The sequence below is a fragment of the Silurus aristotelis genome, assembly GCF_946808225.1.
Source record: "Silurus aristotelis genome assembly, chromosome: 17".
Taxonomy (NCBI): Eukaryota; Metazoa; Chordata; class Actinopteri; order Siluriformes; family Siluridae; genus Silurus; species Silurus aristotelis.
The window spans coordinates 7,312,717-7,332,602 of NC_139590.1; the positions used below are offsets into that span (position 1 = coordinate 7,312,717).

The 19,886-nt window shown below is 36.6% G+C and overlaps 1 protein-coding gene across 1 annotated transcript in view; it reads right to left on the bottom strand.

Moving 5' to 3' along the window:
* Positions 1 to 3,547: 3,547 nt before the first annotated feature.
* Positions 3,548 to 19,886, bottom strand: part of LOC310739960 (uncharacterized protein) — a 34,248-nt gene continuing 17,909 nt past the window's right edge. Inside the window, exons 8-15 of the mRNA XM_083566252.1 lie at positions 16,837 to 17,004; positions 10,661 to 10,714; positions 7,115 to 7,168; positions 6,878 to 6,958; positions 6,149 to 6,293; positions 5,942 to 6,054; positions 5,712 to 5,804; positions 3,548 to 4,064 (exon numbers count right to left, since the gene is read on the bottom strand). Coding sequence (XP_083422378.1) covers positions 3,593 to 4,064; positions 5,712 to 5,804; positions 5,942 to 6,054; positions 6,149 to 6,293; positions 6,878 to 6,958; positions 7,115 to 7,168; positions 10,661 to 10,714; positions 16,837 to 17,004 — 1,180 coding nt within the window. The 3' untranslated portion in view covers positions 3,548 to 3,592. The remainder of the gene's footprint in view (positions 4,065 to 5,711; positions 5,805 to 5,941; positions 6,055 to 6,148; positions 6,294 to 6,877; positions 6,959 to 7,114; positions 7,169 to 10,660; positions 10,715 to 16,836; positions 17,005 to 19,886) is intronic.

Sequence of the window (19,886 nt, forward strand, 5' to 3'; positions counted from 1 at the left end):
AGAACAAACACTTCAGTCCAAGAAAAAAAAAATATCCAGAACCCACCTATTAAAAAATCAGATAAAAAACAAACAAACAATTTATTACCAATTTTCCTACCAAATAAACAGATTTTAAAAAAATACTGAAAGACTTAGGGGAAAACCTATTTTCGCTTTGGCTTCAATTTATGAGGTTATGAGGATTATAGATCCCTGTTGCATAAATGGTTATAATATGTAAACATAAATGTATTTACTTTTGGCAAGTACATCTGGTTACTCACAGCACTTATCAGCTTTGGTGTTAGGTTAGGTCAATATAATTTCACACATATCTAAGGAAAATATGTATTGTTTTATAGTCTCCACTTTTGCAGCTTATAAAATAAGTAATAAATCATCCTTTTAAATAAATCATAATAATAAATCACTCTACTTCTAGAGACTACCAGCACTACTTGTCTTTTGAGTTATTGTTAGTTATACATCTTCCAGCGACTTTGCATCATTTTCCAATTAATTTTATTTCGATGTGTGAACCGCCACAACCTGACCTGCAAGATGTCCTACATTACACATTTGTCACACAATTGGCTAATTGTATAATTGCACGTGTACATGTGTTCCTAATAAAGTTAATAGTGATCATTCAAACGTAAACAGCATGATGGATGATAGAATTAGTCTGCGACATAAGGAATATATAACAATAGTTTAAATAAAATATATTGTAAAAACAACCAGAATAAGAAAAAAAGGCTGATTTTACAGTCCATTGAAATACCTTTTTATGTGACAGCAATGTTTATTAGAAATGATTAAAAGTTTAGAAATAGTCATAGTCTTGTTTATTAATTAAAATATTAATAGACAGAAATCCATTCTTAATTTTGTAAATGACCATTAGCGCTCGAAACTGCAGATTGTTAATGGAATGTCGGCAAGGGCAAACAACGGCCCATTTTCAGTTACCTTCCATCACTCTTGTGCACCAGTGGCACATTGTTATTTAATCAGAACAGGCAATTATACTAGCATGGCTGAATGTTGAGTGTAGCAATACAAATGGGCCTACTTTGGGCAACTCCAGTATCTGGTTTGTTTGATTAGGTTCTCAAAATATCCAGAAAGAAAGAGGTGAAACTTCGAGGAAAGTTTTTAGAAACATTTTTAGAACAGCAGAAACTGGTGTTGAAAAAAGTTTCGAGGTCAGTTTTTCTTTTTCAAAATAGTCAGTATGTTTAAACATTTTATTTTATCTCCAACAATTATATTACAATGTGGATGTTATTACATGTAAAATAACTGACAATGTAAACTGCTTTATTGATATTTTGGATCAAACACAAAATATGCTGTTCCAAATAATTATGTAGAATGCAATTGGTGAACTCAAAACTTCCAATCTGTCATATACGGTGCTTGGACAAAACATTTTTCATACAAATAACACAATTTAAAACATTATTCACAATTCAAGTTACATTTTTTGAGACGATTTTAACAACTCTTTTCAAGTAGGTTTCCTTATTAAACTAAAATCACCTGGCAAATTAACTAACAAATCTGTCTAAGCTTGATACCCGTTATTTCAACATATATGAGAAAAAAACAAAAACAAATGCTTTCTTTGAAAAACTGAAACCTTAATGTTTATTTTACTGAAATCCTATTAAAATGTTACTTACATAATAATTTGGAGAACACAATGTAAATACAACCTCTTATCTTTCATTTTAGAGATCCTCAGCTAGCAGCTTTAATCAACTGTTCCTCAAAAATTTAAGCCTGATCTTCAGTAATGAGGAAGATGTTGGCTATCTAGGCAGTGTTTTAATAAAACAGCCATATATGCAGCTGGCCAATAAGTAGGAAAGTCAATCTCCAAATGTCCAAAATAAGAAAGACACTTGACAAAGAACTTGGAATATTGTGGAGGATTCATTGAGGAAAACACAAAATTGGTATTTCAAGCATAAAATATTTCTTTGTAAATAACTATTCTATCTATTTATTTTGATGAATGATACTTTGAATTGCCATTAAAAAATTTTTAGTGATTCCAAATTTTTTATGTACTGTAAAGGCACATTTTAAATCTGATATCTGCTCTACAGAGATTACACACACTATATTGCCAAAAGTATTGGGTCACCTGACCTTTCCTGGTATATGTGGTTCTCTGTTACCACAAAGCTGGAGGCTCTTTAGATGCCCTATATTAAAATTTTGCATTTACTTGAACTTGGAAACCCAAACCTGTTCCAACATGGCAATGCCTCTGTGTACAAAGTGAGCTCCTAAAGATCTGGTTTACATGCTTTGAAGAGGAAGATCTTGAGTGGCCTGCTATTGAGCTCTGATCTCATCCCTACTGAACACCTTTGGGATGAATTGGAACGCTGAGTGCACCCCAGACCTGATCACCTACATAAGTACCTGCCTTTCGTAACACCTTTGTGGCTGATGAACACAAATATCCAAAATCACACTCCAAAATTTAGTGAAACATCTTCCCAGAAGAGTGGAGGGAATTATAAGAGCAAATTGGGACTAATATTAAGAAATGCAATGCTCACATACTGTACTTATGACCAGGTGACCCAATACTTTTGGCAATATAGTGTAGTTAAAGTAACATAGTTAGATAAACCATGGTTCACCATATTTTCAACAAGATCGTATAACCATGATTAATTTTTTTCTTGTTGCATTTTCTCTCTGTATGCACGCATGCATGCTTTTTTTCCCCTTTGTCCATCCCTTTGTTTCCCTAAAGATTCAGGATTTCTGAGAAAGGAGTGGGCACAAATCCCAAATGGACCCCTTTCATTTGCCTTTCATTACTAGTAAGATACAGAATACGCCTCTCTATAGTATGTTCAAACAAAACAGCAAGATAAAAATGTCCAGGAATTTTTAAGCTCTACACACAAATGAACATTTTCTGTGAGATAGGGTTTAGTAAATTATACCTAAAAGTACAATTGAATAAAGAAAAAGAAATAAAAAAAAACATATCTAAATCGATATTGCTATTCAGGCTTTCATTACAGTAGTAGACATTTTTGTAAGGCAACAAGTGGCGTTACATTCATTTTGTAGTAATATTGACCTTTACAGTAATAATCGACCTTCATAAATTCAGATCTAAAACAACTCTCAGAAAATTTGCGATAAGTAGCATAAAATAATCTTCAGTGTATTTCATATTTATCATTGCATTTTGTACAATGTTACTCTAAAAAGTACAGTCACTCTTCATACCGTATTGCATGTATATAGTAGGTCTCTTTCAGTCTAAGGAATTCAGACAGATTTCTTTTATGAAGTTAGAACTGTTCCAATCCTGCTGCGGCAAGGATAGCACTGGAATTGGAATTCAGACATCTTGAGAAAATAAATTAGCCAAACGATTTCATTATTCATTAAATAATATATTTTTTGTGTCCCACAGAAGAAGATCCAAACTAGAAAAATTTTAAGCATCTAAAAACCCTTAAACGTATAAATAATCCATTAAAAAAACTATTTCTAAACTTCAGAAATTTACCTTTCGAAGTTTATGAGACAACTGAAGCATAGACTATTTTGGGAAGTTCACATAAGTTTATTTTGTGCACTCCCCTAGGTGCAGATGGATCACACCTTTGTTATGGAGATTCAACAAAGCCTCGAACTCAGCTGGCATGGTGTGCACTCTGTTGTTTGCAGGTCGGTTATCATAATAGTGATTAGTGAGCTGCTGGTCAGTGTACGGGTGTGTTCCAAAGGGCCAAAAGCCATACAGATGGACGTTGTTGCAGAGCTCCAGTGCCAAGCTGGCCATCATGATACCAGTGCTGAGTCGAAACGAGTGAATTCCCTGGCCTCGCCAAAAGGCTGCCAAGTTGCTCAGGTACTCCGGGTTTGCGAAGACGGGTCGCGGGCCAGGAGTTCTAAAATCCTCTAGTGAGTAGAGCGCACGCAGGGACACAGCTGTGTTCTGCCGATATGAAAAGGCAGGCAGCATGAGCAGAGCATCCTCATAGATCTGAACATCTTCCACAAATTTCCGCCGTTTTTCATTCAGTGCACGGTACCTAGAGAGCATCAGAGAGATAAATAAGTTCAATAATTCAGTAATGCCAATGAGCTGAGAGCGTTTGGGTGTGATGGAGTTGAGCAGGTAGAAAAGAAAAAAAAAGAAATGTAAAGAAAATAAACGTGTGTAACATCTAAAAGTATACATTTAGTTATAATTTTTGCCATGCCTAACTCTAAGAACCAGTCTTTACAGTGTAACACCTATTTTGTTTACAGTCAAATGCCAGCCTTGCTTTGGCAAACAATCTGGCATGCTTTAATGAGAATGTCCACCTGTCTCACAAACGAAAAAAGAGGCTCTGATGAAAGAAGCATTTCTCTTAAGACATTCTGGTGAAAGGTCTTCTCTCACCCTGCCCATGGACTGTTTGCTCTTCTGCCCTCTGGAAGGTGCTAAAGGACCCTATGGAACAGCTTTTTCCTGACAGCTGTTCCTGTTTCCCCATAGCCTTCTTTTTTTGCACTCTCTATATCATTTTGCACATGTATATATATATATATATATATATATATATATATATATATATATATATATATATATATATATATATATACAGGGCGAGGCCGGGGGAGACAAGCGGTAAGAATCAAACACCTGTTGGGAATGTATCTAATCAGTGTTTTGCAGTGAGTAGGGGGAAAAGATAAGAGGAGTGAAAGAAGAATGCTGAAAGAGAGAGACACAGCTAGATGTGTGTGTGTGCGCAATGCAAGAGAAAGTTAAAGTAACTAATAAAGAAACCTGGTTCTGACAAAACTGTCCTTCCGTCCCCTGAACTGTTCACAACCTTTTCATAAACACTATACAATATCTCCTTTATTGTACTTATTTGTGTATAACATCTTCAGGTTACATATCTGTGTGGCACGTATGTGTGTGGCATGGAGACGCAGCGTCTCGTTCCCTCGGGGAACCATGGTTTCATACATAACCTGGAGATGTTCCCCTTCAGGAACTGGGCACAGCTAGGTCGAAAGACAGAGGGGCCAGGAGTGGCACTAAGGTCAATGCTATAAAACCTGACAAAGGTCAGCAGGGTGTACAAGTCTGCAACATTGCAGATGTCTTGAAGTGAAACTCTAGAGGACAAAGACTTAGAGGCTGCCACACACCGAGTTAAGTGAGCTCTGAACCCGTAAGGAGCAGGGAGACCAGGGGACTCATAAGGGGATAAAATACCATCCACAATACATCAGCTGAGTGTCTGCTTGTTCACAGGGAGACCTCTCTTCAGAGGGCAATAGCAGATGAACAGCTGCTTCGACTTCCTCCATAGCTCCGTTCTGTGTCCAGTGCTAGATCGTACTGAAGGGCGGGGTGGGCACTGTATACTGAGGTGCACAGTACCCCTTCCCAGCGGATTTTCCAGATAGTCCTATATCAGGACTGCGCCACAGCGACAGCGGGGACAGAACCGCAAGGGGCGGGAGCACCCTACTAGAAGAGTGCTCTCGAAGAGCAGAGCGTTCGCATTGAAATGCGAAAGCAATCTGCGCAGTCGGCTTACTCTGCTCCACTCCCTAACAAATGACACATAGGCTGTGCGTATCCCCCCCATAATATAGCAGGGGCAAGGAGGAACACACAGCCGAAACGAGTGCTTCGCTTTCTTTGTCGCTTTCATTTTCTTATTTTTTCTCACTTTTCAAAGAGGATGCTGGGATTGGCTGTGACAAGGTTCGTTTTACTTCCCGTATCTCCCTCATGGCCATTTCTCAGTGGTGGAAGATTACACCTGGAAAACAACAGAAAGAAGAAGTAAGTTAGAAGGGATTTTTTTTTAAGTGTATTGTTTGTCATTGTGTGTTTAGATTATTATTTAGATGATTCTCTTTCATGGCTTAAACTGTTCTGTGTAAATCAGCATCACACCTGATGACATAGGAAGCAGAGTCGATTTGTTTTCCACAGCTGCTGTTGGCTAAGATGCCTCCATTGCCAACTACAGAACACGTGTCCCATGGTGCATTTTGAAAGGGGCTATCCTAAACACGGGTACACACCGTACAGGGAGTATTAGCATTATTAATTTATTGTAATCATACAGTATTCCATGTGCATATTTCTGTTACATCATACCTTTGGAAATAAACCGAATAGGTCGGGGTTCACCTTCATTATCTTTTTTTTATCTGCATCATAAGTAATATTTGCCCCCAAAGGTGAGTTGACCTGTGTGACCACTGCATTGGAAATGGCATTGCAACTTTTAAAAAGCAGTGACCTAAAACAAAAAAAAAATGCACAAACAAAAAAGAAAAAAACGTCCTTATCTTCTTTATGTACATTGTTCAACAGGTGTGTGTGAAGATTCTCAGTCATCCAGGTGCTTTTATCTGGAAGTTGACTCAGAGGTTTATCAGACTAGACTATCTGGTTAGCTCGAAACAGTTCACATTATCTGCTTAGAGTGAAGCGTTTTAATAAAAGCAGATAGAAGTCGAGTTGACATAACAGGTAAAAATATTTGCGGAATTGTTCTTAAACCTGAGGGTTATTGAAAGGCCTCTAATCCTGCTATTGTACTACATATAAATTGCAAGAGCACTATTTGTTTGGTCCCCATTTCTTAGAAAGCATGAACACGCTAATGTTTTAGACTATCATCAATTCCAGTAGCTAACAAAGTTGGATGGGGAGCAGGCAAATAATATTTAATGGTAAATTTAGTTAAGGATATTCAATTTTTTCTTTTTAGGACTTTTCCACTCTGTTTATCAGATAGCACAAAAGCATTCGAAATATTATCGTAGAGAATAAACCCATGCTGACTGCACTGTCATATGTTGGGACCTGTGTGTTTGTTACCTATAGGTTTGGATGTTCTTTTCTTGTTTTATCCAGCTGGTCGAGTAACGCGTTAGCAGTTTGTCAATAATTACATCTTTCCTGGAATATAAACCCATAAATCGACAATAATAAAAAAAAAGCAGTGATAAGGGACAGTATGATGAAACAAAAATCATAAATCATATTTTTATAGTAATGTATTTGACATGACTATACAAGTTTCTATACATTTTTGCTTCAAGTTTCCATTCTCACTTTTTGTTTGCAGGCTTTTGTTTAACATTCTGTAGATCACTGGCAGCTGCATCACTGTGAACAGACCGACAGACAAAGAATCATTTAGAAGCAAGAGCAAAAATACTCATATTTTGTGTGTACAACAAATACATAGTGTAAGAGTGCCCAATTAGAGTGATTACAATTTTCACATTTAGGATTAAATTGGATCCAGATTCTACCAGGTAGAAAATATTTTTTTAATATACATTTAAAAAAATGTATATACAGTCAACCCCCGATAATTCGCGGTTCGGGACTCACGGCTCTGAAAATTTGCCGGTTCTCATTTGGAACCTAACTAACAACAAGTAATGAATTAATTAACATTTGTGGGAATTTTTTTTATTAATTCATTACTTGTTGTTAGTTAGGTTCCAAATGAGAACCGGCAAAAAAATAATTTTTTGTGGGAATCCGTCCCTTACGAGGGAAATATCAAGGTCCGTGACGTTGGAGTGACGTGGGGCCGCCTTCCCGTGGGCTCACCACCTGCAGGAGGGACCGTAAGGGACGGTGCTATGAGGATTGGGCAGCAGTCGGAGGCGGGGGCCTGCTTAGACTGCTGCCCCCGCGACCCGAATTATGGATAAGCGGGAGAAAATGAATGAATGAATGAATGTGGGAATCCGCAGCAGGACCAAATGTTCAGGAACGTTAGGAATAACATTTAATAACATCAAGAGATCATTAGGCCCCACCTTTTACTTACGCAAGAAACTGTTAATGGAAACGAAATAATAATACTGATGATAATAATAATTACAATATTATAATTATAATTATTACATTATTGCAATTATCATTATTTCTGTTTTGCCAGGCAGAAATCAGATTCCATGTGCCCTTAAAATAGGGTGAATTCCATAAGTTTTTATTGCATAAACCCAAACAGAGAAGTGTTTATTATTAAAAAAAATAATTTAAAGAAAACAACTAAAATAGGTTTTTAATCATTTTTTGTGTAACAATGATTGGTGCAATGTGCTGTGTATGCAAATTGTCTGGCATTTTCATTTGCTTTTTGCAGGATTATGTTTCATGTCATGTGGAATGTTGAGAGCTGCATTAAGCGAATTATGAAATTCAGTATAAAAAGGTGAAACAAAGTGAGTGTGTTTCAACAAGTAAAGATCTATATATCTTACATTCTGTTAAGCTGCTCTAAGTAAATATCTTTTGTTAAAAGCGCTATACAAATACATTTTTGAATTAAATAAATTATTTTTTGAAGCATGAACAATATTAGCATTAGAAACCTCAGTTTCTTTTGTTGAATCATAATACAATCACTATTGTTGAAACACTCACTTAGTTTAACCTTTTAATAACACAAAAAAGACAGCATTCCACTAGAGCTTTGTGTGTTGCATGGAATATATGAGTAATGCTTTCCTAACAGGAATAGCAGGTATCGTGCCATTAAGGTGAGGCACGTCACTATTTGAAACATTTCAACAGCTACTGATGTTAGCTCTTATAACTATATAGTACAAAGCTATCTAGGTAGTAATTAAAAATGTTGCAATAATAAAAGATTTTTAAAGATAAAATAAAATAATTTTTTTTGCAAAGGTTTTACAATATGTTTACAATATTCTTCTTCTCATTATTATTAGAACGCGACTGTGTTGTCCATGCTCTGAGTAATGAGTCTAATCAGTCAAAATTAAAGACAGACTGTCACAGGTGGGGTGACGTCACGACCAGGGAGTATAATGTGCACCTTTATAGAAGATGGCTTCAGCTTCTTTTTGTTCATAAAGCGCTCTGTGTGTGTTTGTTCCCTTGTGGTAAATGTCTATAAAGCAATCGATGCTTGGGTCGCTTGCTTGGGAGCGGAGCACACTAGATCGGTTCCCAAGGAATCCACGCATGCTGTGCGCATTCGGCATGCGCCACACGCTTTGTGTTCACAGGTCTATACGATCGCTTCGCTCCTGCTCATCGCAGTTTGCAAATATACCTCGCAGAGGTTTATTAGACGGCCTTGCCCCTTTCTCTTGCCTCACCTGCTCGGTTCAGCTCCCGTTCACAGGCGCCGGAAGCGGTAAAGTGGTCTCTCTGTCAGACAGAGAGTCTGGGTTCTACAGCCGGGGGGTTCTCTCGGAAGGGCAATCCCCTCCGCACAATCAAGGTCACACGGCGATGCCTACGTGCCTTAGATGCATGAAGAGATCCGGGTTCCTATTCCAAGGTCCGGTGTTGGAGTTCCTGGTCGTCGCATTGTGCTTACAACGTATGCGTTTCTCACGGGATGGGAAGCGGTCATGAGTGGCCGCTCTGCACAAGGTCTATGGGAGGTCTAGTGTCCATCTGAGGTGGCACATTAATGGCCTACAAATGTCTCGTATGTCAACCACCAGGGAGTTCTGCGTTCGTGCGCCCTGTACAGGCTGGCGTGCCAGATCCTCCTGTGGGCCCAGGGGATGCTCCTCTCCTTCAGAGTAGCCTATAACCCAGGCCCGCTTGAACGAAGCGCGATCCAAGCCCAGGGAAATTCGGCACAGCCCAGGTAGACCTGTTCGCATCTTTAGAGACGTCGCACTGTCCCCTATAGTTCTCCAAATATCCACCAGCCCTGTTTGGACTGGATGCTATGGCGCAATCGTGGCCGAGGCTGCGTCTTTTTGCCTTCCCCTCGTCATGCTGCTCACGGGAGTTATGGAGAGAATTCGCCATCTCCTCCTGGTCCATCTCCTCCTGGTAGCCCCGTGGTGGCCCCAGACCAGGAGAGGTTGAACCAGCTGTGCCCGGTCTGAGCACTGGACTGTTATGTCTACCATACGAGTCCCTGGAGAAGTCAGAACAACTGTTCATCTGCTACGGCCCTCCGAGGAGGCAGCTTCTAAGGCTTAATCCTCTAAAGTGTCCCTCCGAGACCTCTGCGACGCTGCAGGGGGGTCCACTCCGCTCACCTTTGCCAGGTTTTACAACCTTGACCTCTGTGCCACACCTCTGTCCTTTGACTCAGTTGTGCTCATTCACACTAGTCAGGGACTGGTCAGTGTGGTGTTATTGGATTCTCGTTCCCAAAGTATCCGATGCACCTCGAGTTCCTAGAAGGGAACATCTTTTTGTTCCCTGAGGGAATGAGACGCTGCGTCTCTAGCCACACCTCCGGCACACCTTTAGCACTTCCTTTACGGTTACAGAAGCTGAAGCCGTTTTCTCTCCAGGTGCGCTTTATACTCCCTGGTCGTGACGTCACCCCGCCGGTGACAGCCTGTCTTAAATGTTGACTGATTAGACTCATTAATGGACAACACAGTCACATTCCCAAAGCGTTCTGATGAGGCGTCTCATTCCTTCAGGGAACTAGGGTTACATGCGTAACCTAGAGACGTTTTTCAACATTACATTTCTTAATTCATGAATTTTTTTTTTTTTTACAATCTATGTTTGTTTTTGTTTTTTTAATTGGTTATTGGTGTTTCCAATTGTAGTGAATAGTGGGTCAAGAATGTTTTATATAACATTAATTGGTGCACTGTGCAGAATATGTGAACTGTGCTGCATTCTCACTTGCTCTTTGCAGGATTTTGGTTAATGCTAGGTGGGATGTGGAGAGCTGCATCACTGTGGGAAGACAGAGAAAATCACGTATGGCAATAATGAAATACTGTATAAATCAACATCAATACAGCATAAATCAACATTCATGTTTATAAAAAAGCCTGGTTATTTTTATTTATTTATTTTTATTTAATTAGGAATCAAGATTGGATATTGCTTGTACAAGCCAATTGTCATTTCACAAATATATATGCATTTATCAACAAATAATGGATTTACTGCCTACTTGATTAGGTCTTGTTATTTTAGAGTTCAATTCCACAGAATCATTTAAATATATGTATATATAAATTAAAATATATATATATATAGTCAGTCCAGTCTAAAATATGCATTGTAAATTGTAATAATTATATAATTTAATTATAAATTGTCAGAACTGATCAAAATTAGTGAAAGCTGTTAATCCTATACTAAAAGAAAGAAGTCAGACAGAAAAAGCCTTCTTTAAAATGTTTTAAACAAAAACACACGTAAAACACAAAAAAACTAAACCAGAATAAAACCTTGCTTTTCTTACTGCTTTTCTTTCACCCAACGGAGAAAATAAATGTGAAATAGTAGAAATAGTAAAAAATTGAATACTGTATTCAATTAATGTTGTTTTTACCACTTAGGTTAAAATCTTTCTTGCAAATTCACACCAGATTTATCAAGCGGTCTTAACATATTTGCAAACACATGGTTTTATTCAAAAAAATGTTATACATATTTTATTACTGAACTTAAAAACTATTTTTGTATGGGGGAAATATTTAATGACATTATTCAATAAAATATAAGCTTTTTCTTTTCATACTTTGCAACCATTCACATTCAAATCAGGTGTGGTACTGGTGTGAAAAGAAATCATCATCATCTTGCATGCAGTAAAATCAAAAACCTAGTTTAAATATTTGACTTGTCGTTAAATAATGAAAAATAATCAGTAAATGAGGCAACCATAATAAGTAGAAAAGTATAAACATCCAACAGTAAAATAACAAATAATAATAATGGATAATCACAACTGCACATAACAATCTAATATTATTGTTCAACAAGATTGTATTCAGACTGTATGCAATAATAATAAATGTGAAACCAGTCAAAGTGGATATATTATGAAAATCCGCAAGAATTTGCATTGACATATTAAAATAATAAAAAATCTCCAGTTGACCATATCATTAAATACCATGTATGCCCTCAATAATATTATTTGTAAATGCGAAAAGATTTCGTCCTCAATGTTATGAGTTGATTGTTCAGGAGACAATTAGCATTTGATGTGCTTTGATGTACTTTTTAAAAAGATTGAATACCACTAAAAGACCCATATAAATACATCAATAAGGGCAGGTCACCAAGTGGTCGAGTGGTTTACTGTTAAAAACAAAAAAAAAGGTTTGTTTTTTCCTCCAGAAAATAACAACAGGTTGAGTTTGAACTTAAACTAAAAAAAAAATGGATGCAGCCACTCTCTGTGACTTTAAAACACTTCAAACCTCTAGAATCCAGGTTTGTCAGTGTAGCTTTAATATTGTTTTTACAGGTTCCGAGACTTTGCTTTAGCACGTAACACACCCTAGATTGCACCACACCCACTCCGGTCCCCTAGCACTGCTTTCAGTATACAAAGAAAAGGCATGCCCACAAGGTAGTGCAAGGAAAATGTGTCCGAACAGCTTAATGACTCCCTAGATGTCCGAACAGCTGAGTTTTTTAAAGTTTAGGGTGTATTAATAATAATACTAATACCGCCTCAACAATGTTTTTAAGAATGGTATTCTTAGACAGTGACCTAGTAAAAAAGTATCAGGATGAACTTTCTGATCTTCACAGCAATTCTATTAGTCACTATGAGTAAGGAGATCAGTCAGATGATCACATCAGTCCACTTAGGCGTTAAAGTGACACTCAGATAAAGCTTTCGCCAAGGCAGGACAGGTCAGACATTCCACCAAGTTGAATCTGCAAGGTGTTTTCTGTTGTTTTCAGTACATACTCTATGGTGCAGCTCAAATTAAAATCTTTCAGTGAGAAAAGACTTAAAGGGGTCTCTAGTTAAAACAGAGATTGTTCCACTCTGGGTTTTCTTCTTGCCTTCAACTGGCTAGTTTGAAAGGCATCTTCAAACTTTAAATTACTCTATTACTCTACTCTATACAATGCATAACTCACTACTGTGGGTCATTTCATAATAATCCTAGAGTTTCCATTTAAGAAACCCATACTTATATGGTAACCCATACATAAGTATTATTTCTGCCATAGGAATAGCTATTAGTTCGTGTTATAATACAATTGGATCGTTCAGAGTTCAATCAGTGTACAAACCCATGACCAGCAAGATCTGAGTTAGATAGCTATGCACTCAAAATGTGTGTTGTTTTTTTGTGCGTGTCTCTGCACTGGTTAATTGTCTCATCTGTTTTTCGGCTGGTGGAAAGCAGCCATGGAATTTTCCCATTCATATGCAGAGTTTACTTCAGAGCAGGAGCAGGTTTTGTCCCCACTGACACTACAGGCGTGGCTGACCGGGTTTTTGTCAAAAGCTATTTCAATGTGATTATATAGACTATAACATGTTCAAATAATTTAAACGTGTCTGTCAAGTTAACTGAAAGTAAACTAAATATTTAGACAGTTTGATTGCATAAAAGTAGAATCCTAATTACAAACAGTTAAACACCTGGCTCTGAGCCAAAAACACACTACAAATATAACTAGCCTAACAACGGCACCCCTCATTCAGGACTCTTTGTGCCTTTGCCTATTCACTGCTCCTTGGCTGCTAGAGACACCGTGTTTGTCATGTTCATTTGTCAAAGTCGGTTTTTCCTACAGCTTAGTTGAATGTTGGATACAGTCTGAAAGTTTTACAGAACGATATCCACAGTTTCATTATCAACTTAAAGCAGTAATGTTTACAGTGGCATGGAGATATAAAATTGTCTGTCATGCTACAAAAAAAACATACAATTCATACAAATATGCTATTACAGAAAAATAAGTAAAATGTAACTTCACTGTCAGGTAATCAAAACTTATCACATAATCACATTGTGTTTGAACTAAAATACTGTAAAGAATTAGACACCTAGTGCTCTAGTAAATCAAACTTAACAAAAAGCCGATTGAAGAAAAAAACTGTGTAGTCATAGACATAGACATAGACATATACTGTAGACATAACCTGAAAGGGACATTGGTGTCGTGACAAGAAGTATGCAACTAGAATTATCAAAGGCAAACAGCTTTATAGTACATACAATGGTATACATAGGCTTAGACTACAACAATATAATATGTAGTGGGTAACAAAAGGCTGTTTTTTGTTTTAGGGCTTTGATGTATGTATCTTTGTTGTACAACCCACAATACTCTTTTTTCTGTTCAAACTTGTGATACTAGTTTGGTCCTCAATGTGTACAAGCACTCATGGACAGATTGGCTGACCTTTGATGCTTCATCAAATGATACTTGGAATACATACATTTTTAAGGTCTATTTTGAACAATGTAACACGTTATATAAAAAAAATATATCAGAAGATCCACAGCAAAGCTGGATGATTTTACAATATCCAAGGCATCATAGATTTTATATAGAAAACATCACCTTTCGAATATTTTCTATTTATGCTAACCTGGATTGTACAAATTTAGCTTGTGTTTTTCATTGTGTTAATACATTATTTGAGCAGCATGAATTTTATTATTTTCATTTTATCCTCAAAGCAAAAGCCCTAAAGTTCAGATTTTAGAACATTTAGGTTAGCAGTATTTTTAGGTGGATTTTCTCATATCGGGTCAAAACCTGATATACCATTATGTTGGTCCTACCACTTAGAACTGCGTTTTCCATCGTACTGCTTTGTTCCTACTGATACATCCTGTATTATGCTAGGGTATTACATAGCTTAAGGTAAGTTTTATTTTATGTCTCAGTGCTCCTACGGTTTATTCCTCATGTTTGTCCTTTGCTCTCTTGTTTGCTCTTGCGCACTAGGGATTTAAAGCTACATTTATATTTCTGTAGATCTACTTTGTGACAATCTACAGTATATTGTTAAAGAGCATTTGAAATAAAATTGATTAACAGTGGAGAAGAGTGGAGTATGTACAGTATGTGTTCTATAAGCAGGAGTCTCTCATTCCACTGGACAGGGAAGAGACTCAGAAAAGACTGAGAGATGAACAATAGAGCAAAGGTATGATGGGTATGAAAAGCATCAATAATAAGACATGTCACAAGTAAGACAGTCATATCTGTATTTGCAATTGCATGAATTGGCTCTTGGTAATATTTGTTAATACAGTTAAGATTTGCAAAGTCAGTAATCAAGACATACAACAACAGCAACAAGGAGGGGCAAAAGGCAGTTGCACCAGTCATGCAGGTTATTCTTTAGTTCTAATGCCAGCCATCAGACATGTATTGATTTTATTTGTATATATAAAAAGATTTTATCTGTACAAAAATTTGTAAATTGCATTATTGAATGTTGATTTTATTTTTACTTTATATGTATTAAACTTGCTGTGGTATAAAGTGTTTCATACAACAGCACTGGTGAAACATTAGAATCTGATTACTCAAGTGGTTCTAATTAACTTTCTATAACAGAACTTTTGTCAGTAGTTCCTAAATGAATTAAAATGACAATGTGCTCATTCTAAAATGTTATTATTTCTGTAGTAACAACAATTCACAGCCAATGCTTCATGTATAATCACACCTGAGAGTACTAAAAATTGGTTAAATAATGTGCCGTCATTGAGATGGTGGACCCTATTATTATTATTGATAGTGAGACATTTCCTGTTTTTAACCTGCATGAAGGAAAGGAGAAAGGAAGTGTTTTTTCAGTTTCTTATTTTAGTTTCTTTGCAACATGACAAACTTGGTTGTTTTTGTTTATATAAATTCTAGAAAAAGAGGAACTAATAAAGACTGTTTTTAGCTGTCATATTATGTGAAAAATACATGATTTGTTTTTCATTTCTTTTGTAAATTATTTAGCGAACTGTTTATTGGCAAAGTGAATACCATCAAAGAACCTAGACAATATGCTACACTACAAAGTTAGGCTTCATCTGCCAGTCTTATTCTTATAAACATGCTTAAGTATTAAGAACATATCAGAAGAATGTATTGATTACGACATTCTTGGGTATCTGGATTAAAGAAGTCTGAACCATGTTTAATGAGAAAATACATGATTATGCCTCAACAGAATCAGTCATTTAGCAAATCTAGCAAATATTTTTTTTTAAATCTTAGTTTACTGTAATATAGATTTGTGAATTTCTAATAGACAGGACACAAACAGTAAGGGTTTACAGTTAAGAATCCTATACTAGTATACTATACTAGTAGAAAAAAATGCATTAAGGTTTACAAGATTAGAAATATTGCAGGTGACTGAAGATATAGTTATATAGAGGTAAAAGTATATGGGGTATATTCATCCAGTTGTCTAACCTACAAAAAAGGTCACAGGGCAGACTCCCAGTGGACTCAATAGAGGGGACACACTGGATGGACTTGGAGAGGAAACCCAAGTGCCCAGAAATAAATTTGTCAATTGAGACTCAAAATGTAGATAAAGATGTAGTAATATTGCAAATATTCTAGACAGATAGGCAGTTTGTCCTCCTTAAACACACAAACATACCAAACCTAATATCACTAGTTGAAAAATTACTCATAATTAAGCTGAATTTGGCTAAATGAGTTTAATATAATGAGTTAAAATAATAATAATAATAATAATTTATTAAAGAAAAAACTATTGAACCAGCATGGCACAACATATATTACAGAATAAATTAAATTATAAAATAAAATAAATTAAATCATAAATAAAATTACAATTTAAAATGGTTTCATATAATCAAAACTAACAAAGTATAAAAAACAAACAAACAAAAGGATTTTATATAAAAAATAATTTAAGGTCACATTTCTTTTACATTATTGTGTTTAAATAATTTTAGAGCCTTTTTAAAAAAGGAGTTTGTGTTATGCCTCAATTTGTACGACAATAAAGGATCCTCTCATTAAAAATTTCATAGTTCTAAAGCTTTTGTGCGACTTTTAATGAATCTTTTATAAAGAAATCAGAATCAAGCACTTACCTGTTTGTAAAATAGTGCCAAAGCAGGCTGCTGAAGAGGAGGGCAATAAGGATGGACAGGAGCTTCAGCAGAAACCTCATCATATCTGTGATGTTTGTCTCCGTAGAAATATGTTGTTCACATACAGGTGTGTATGTTTGCTCATAATTATGCAAACACTCACACTGTTATAGATCTTCTTGCTTTTCTTCATTTTTTTTTTAACCCTTCTTCAAAACCCATCCCCCTTTTCTTCCGTTTTATACTACCTTTTTTGTCTTTCATGTCTGAAGCTTCTCTCTGTCACTCACACTTCCTCTGTGTTTTGTCGTTGTACATTCCTGTCCTACTCTCCACATTACACCTTCACTTTAAGGCATGCTCTTTTGTTTTAGCTTGGCAGTCTGATCTGTTCCTCTCTCTCTCTCTCTCTCTCTCTCTCTCTCTCTCTCTCTCTCACACTCTCACTCTGGTTCTTCCTCTATTCTCTGACAGTGTTTTTATTCTTTCTTATTTTCTAGCTTGACCAGCCTCACTATGTTGATCTATTCCTGTTGAAATTGTAAGCTGTTGCTCCCTCAACCCCATTTTAGCCTACTGGTCTATCTCTTAGTCCAGTAACACGAGTGCTGTAGACCGATTTAGCTCATGAAAGTCGCTTTTGGACTGGAAGGGGGTTGAGCATGTGTTTTGTTAGAGAACTATCTTCTGCCTAAAGTAACCAATAAGGGGCAGCAAGCAGCCTGGACTAGGAGCCTTAGCCAATCAATGTCAAGTCTGTTTTTAGGGGGGTCCTCACCACAAGGAGATTACAAGATAAATAGGTTCATAGTTAAAGAGGGAAGCTTTATTTTCCTACATTAGGCATCTCTGTAGTAAAGTAGCCATGTACATACTTTAAAATAAAAAAAAAATAAAAAACTCAAACCTTTGTGACAAAGGTCACAAAGCAGACCAATATAATGAATTATTTTTTTTATACTAAAACAAAGATTCTTTTGATCTTTCGTTTTACTCAATTTCTTAAGCTTAAATATATCGTGTATTAAAATGTAATCAGCCTGCCGTGACCAAGATTTAAACTCACACGCTTTTAATTAGAAGTTCAAACAAAATGACGTTTTGACATTTTTTATGTTTCAACCTTATTCCAAAACTGATTGAATTATTATTTTTTCCCCTCAAAATTCTATAAGCAATGCCCTATAATGACAGTACGAAAGAATGTGTTTGAAAATTTGAGCTCAGGTGCCTCCCCTGTTCACTGATCATCTGTGAGATGTTTCACAAACTTGATTGGAGTCCACCTGTGGTAAATTCAATTGATTTGACATCGTTTGAAACTGCACACACCTGTCTATATAAGGTCCCACAGTTTAACAGTGCATGTTAGAGAACAAACCAAGCCATGAAGTCCAAGGAATTGTCTGTAGACCTCTGAGACAGGATTGTAGCGATGCACAGACCTGGGGAAGGGTACAGAAAAATCTCTGCAGCATTAAAGGTTTAAATAAGCACAGTGGCCTCCATCATGCTTAAATAATTGGTGGTGAAGGGCTTTAGTCAGGGAGGTGACCAAGAGCCTGATGGTCACTCTAAAAGAGCTCCAGCATTTCTCTGTGGAGAAAGCAGAAACCTCCAGTAGAACAATCATCTCTGCAGCACTCCACCAATCAGGCCTGTATGGTAGAGTGGCGAGACGGAAGCCACTCCTCAGTAAAATGCATCATGCTATGGGGATGTTTATCAGCAGCAGGAACAGGAAAATTAAAACCTCCTATAAAGTGCCTCAGATTGGGTTCATCGTCCAACAGGACACAGCAGCCATGATAGCACACTGCCATGATAGCAAAGGAGTGGCTATGGAAAAGCTCTTTGAATACCCTCTAGTGGCCCAGCCAGAGCCCAGACTTGAACGGTATTAAACATCACTGGAGAGATCTAAAAACGGATGTGCATTAAGCTTGAGAGGTTCTGCAAAGAAGAATGGTAGAAACTGCCAAAAAAATAGGTGTGCCCAGCTTGTAGCATCATACTTGAAAATACTTGAGGCTGTAATTGGTGCCAAAACTGTTTCAACAAAGTATTGAGCAAAGGTTGTGAATACTTATGAACGTGTGTTTTTTTTTTTTTTTTTGTATAAATTTACAAAGATTAACAAACATTTCTTTCATGTTGTTCTTATGCAGTATTGTCAGTAAAATTTTGAGGAAGATCATGAATTTTATCCATTTTGGAATAAGGCTGTAACATAAATTGTGGAAAAAGTGAAGCGCTGTGAATATTTCCGGATGCACTGTATTGTTGACTGGGTCAAACAGAATGAAATAGTAACTCTGACACCTGCTGGCTGATGAGGTGAATTGTACTAAGCTCGTGTTACAGTGGGACCCTGAGAGAAACGTTCCATGAGGTTCTAGCTATGAGAATGTTCCCTGGGTGTGGGTTCCTGTTAAACAGTATTTTCCAGATAAAATAATAAGACGTCTGACAAGCCTTTTTTAACTAGTTTTGTTTTTTGTGCTGTAGTAAAAATATGACTTTTTTACTACACATAGCAGTACTACAGTGATTAAAACAAACGACTTTTGTACTTTTGGTGACATTGCATATTCTAAGTAAACACTACATTATTAGTACACTTTACTAATACCATATGTGACACATTACTATAGACGTTTTAGTACCTGTTTGGGGGATGTTTGCGTTATAGTACAAAAAGAAAAGTGTAAGTGGGATATTACTTTCATGTCTTGAAACTCTGAGCAGGTAAATGCTATTTGTATTGCTTGTATTAAGGTTTACATAATCGTTTCAGACAATCTATATTTATAAGTTTTACTGATAAGAGAAAGAGTACCAAAAGAGTAAAAAAATTAACAAGTAAAATTGCATTAAGTAGATAACTGTAGTTATCTGCACACATCAATACATCTGAGTTAGACTTCTTAATGCCCACAAAATGGTTGACGGGAGGACGAGAAATTAATTCGGTCTCGGACCTACTTAAAAATACATTTCCAAGAAAAGCTAGACATCGTGAGAAGGTCGGCCAACCCTGAAGCTAGCTA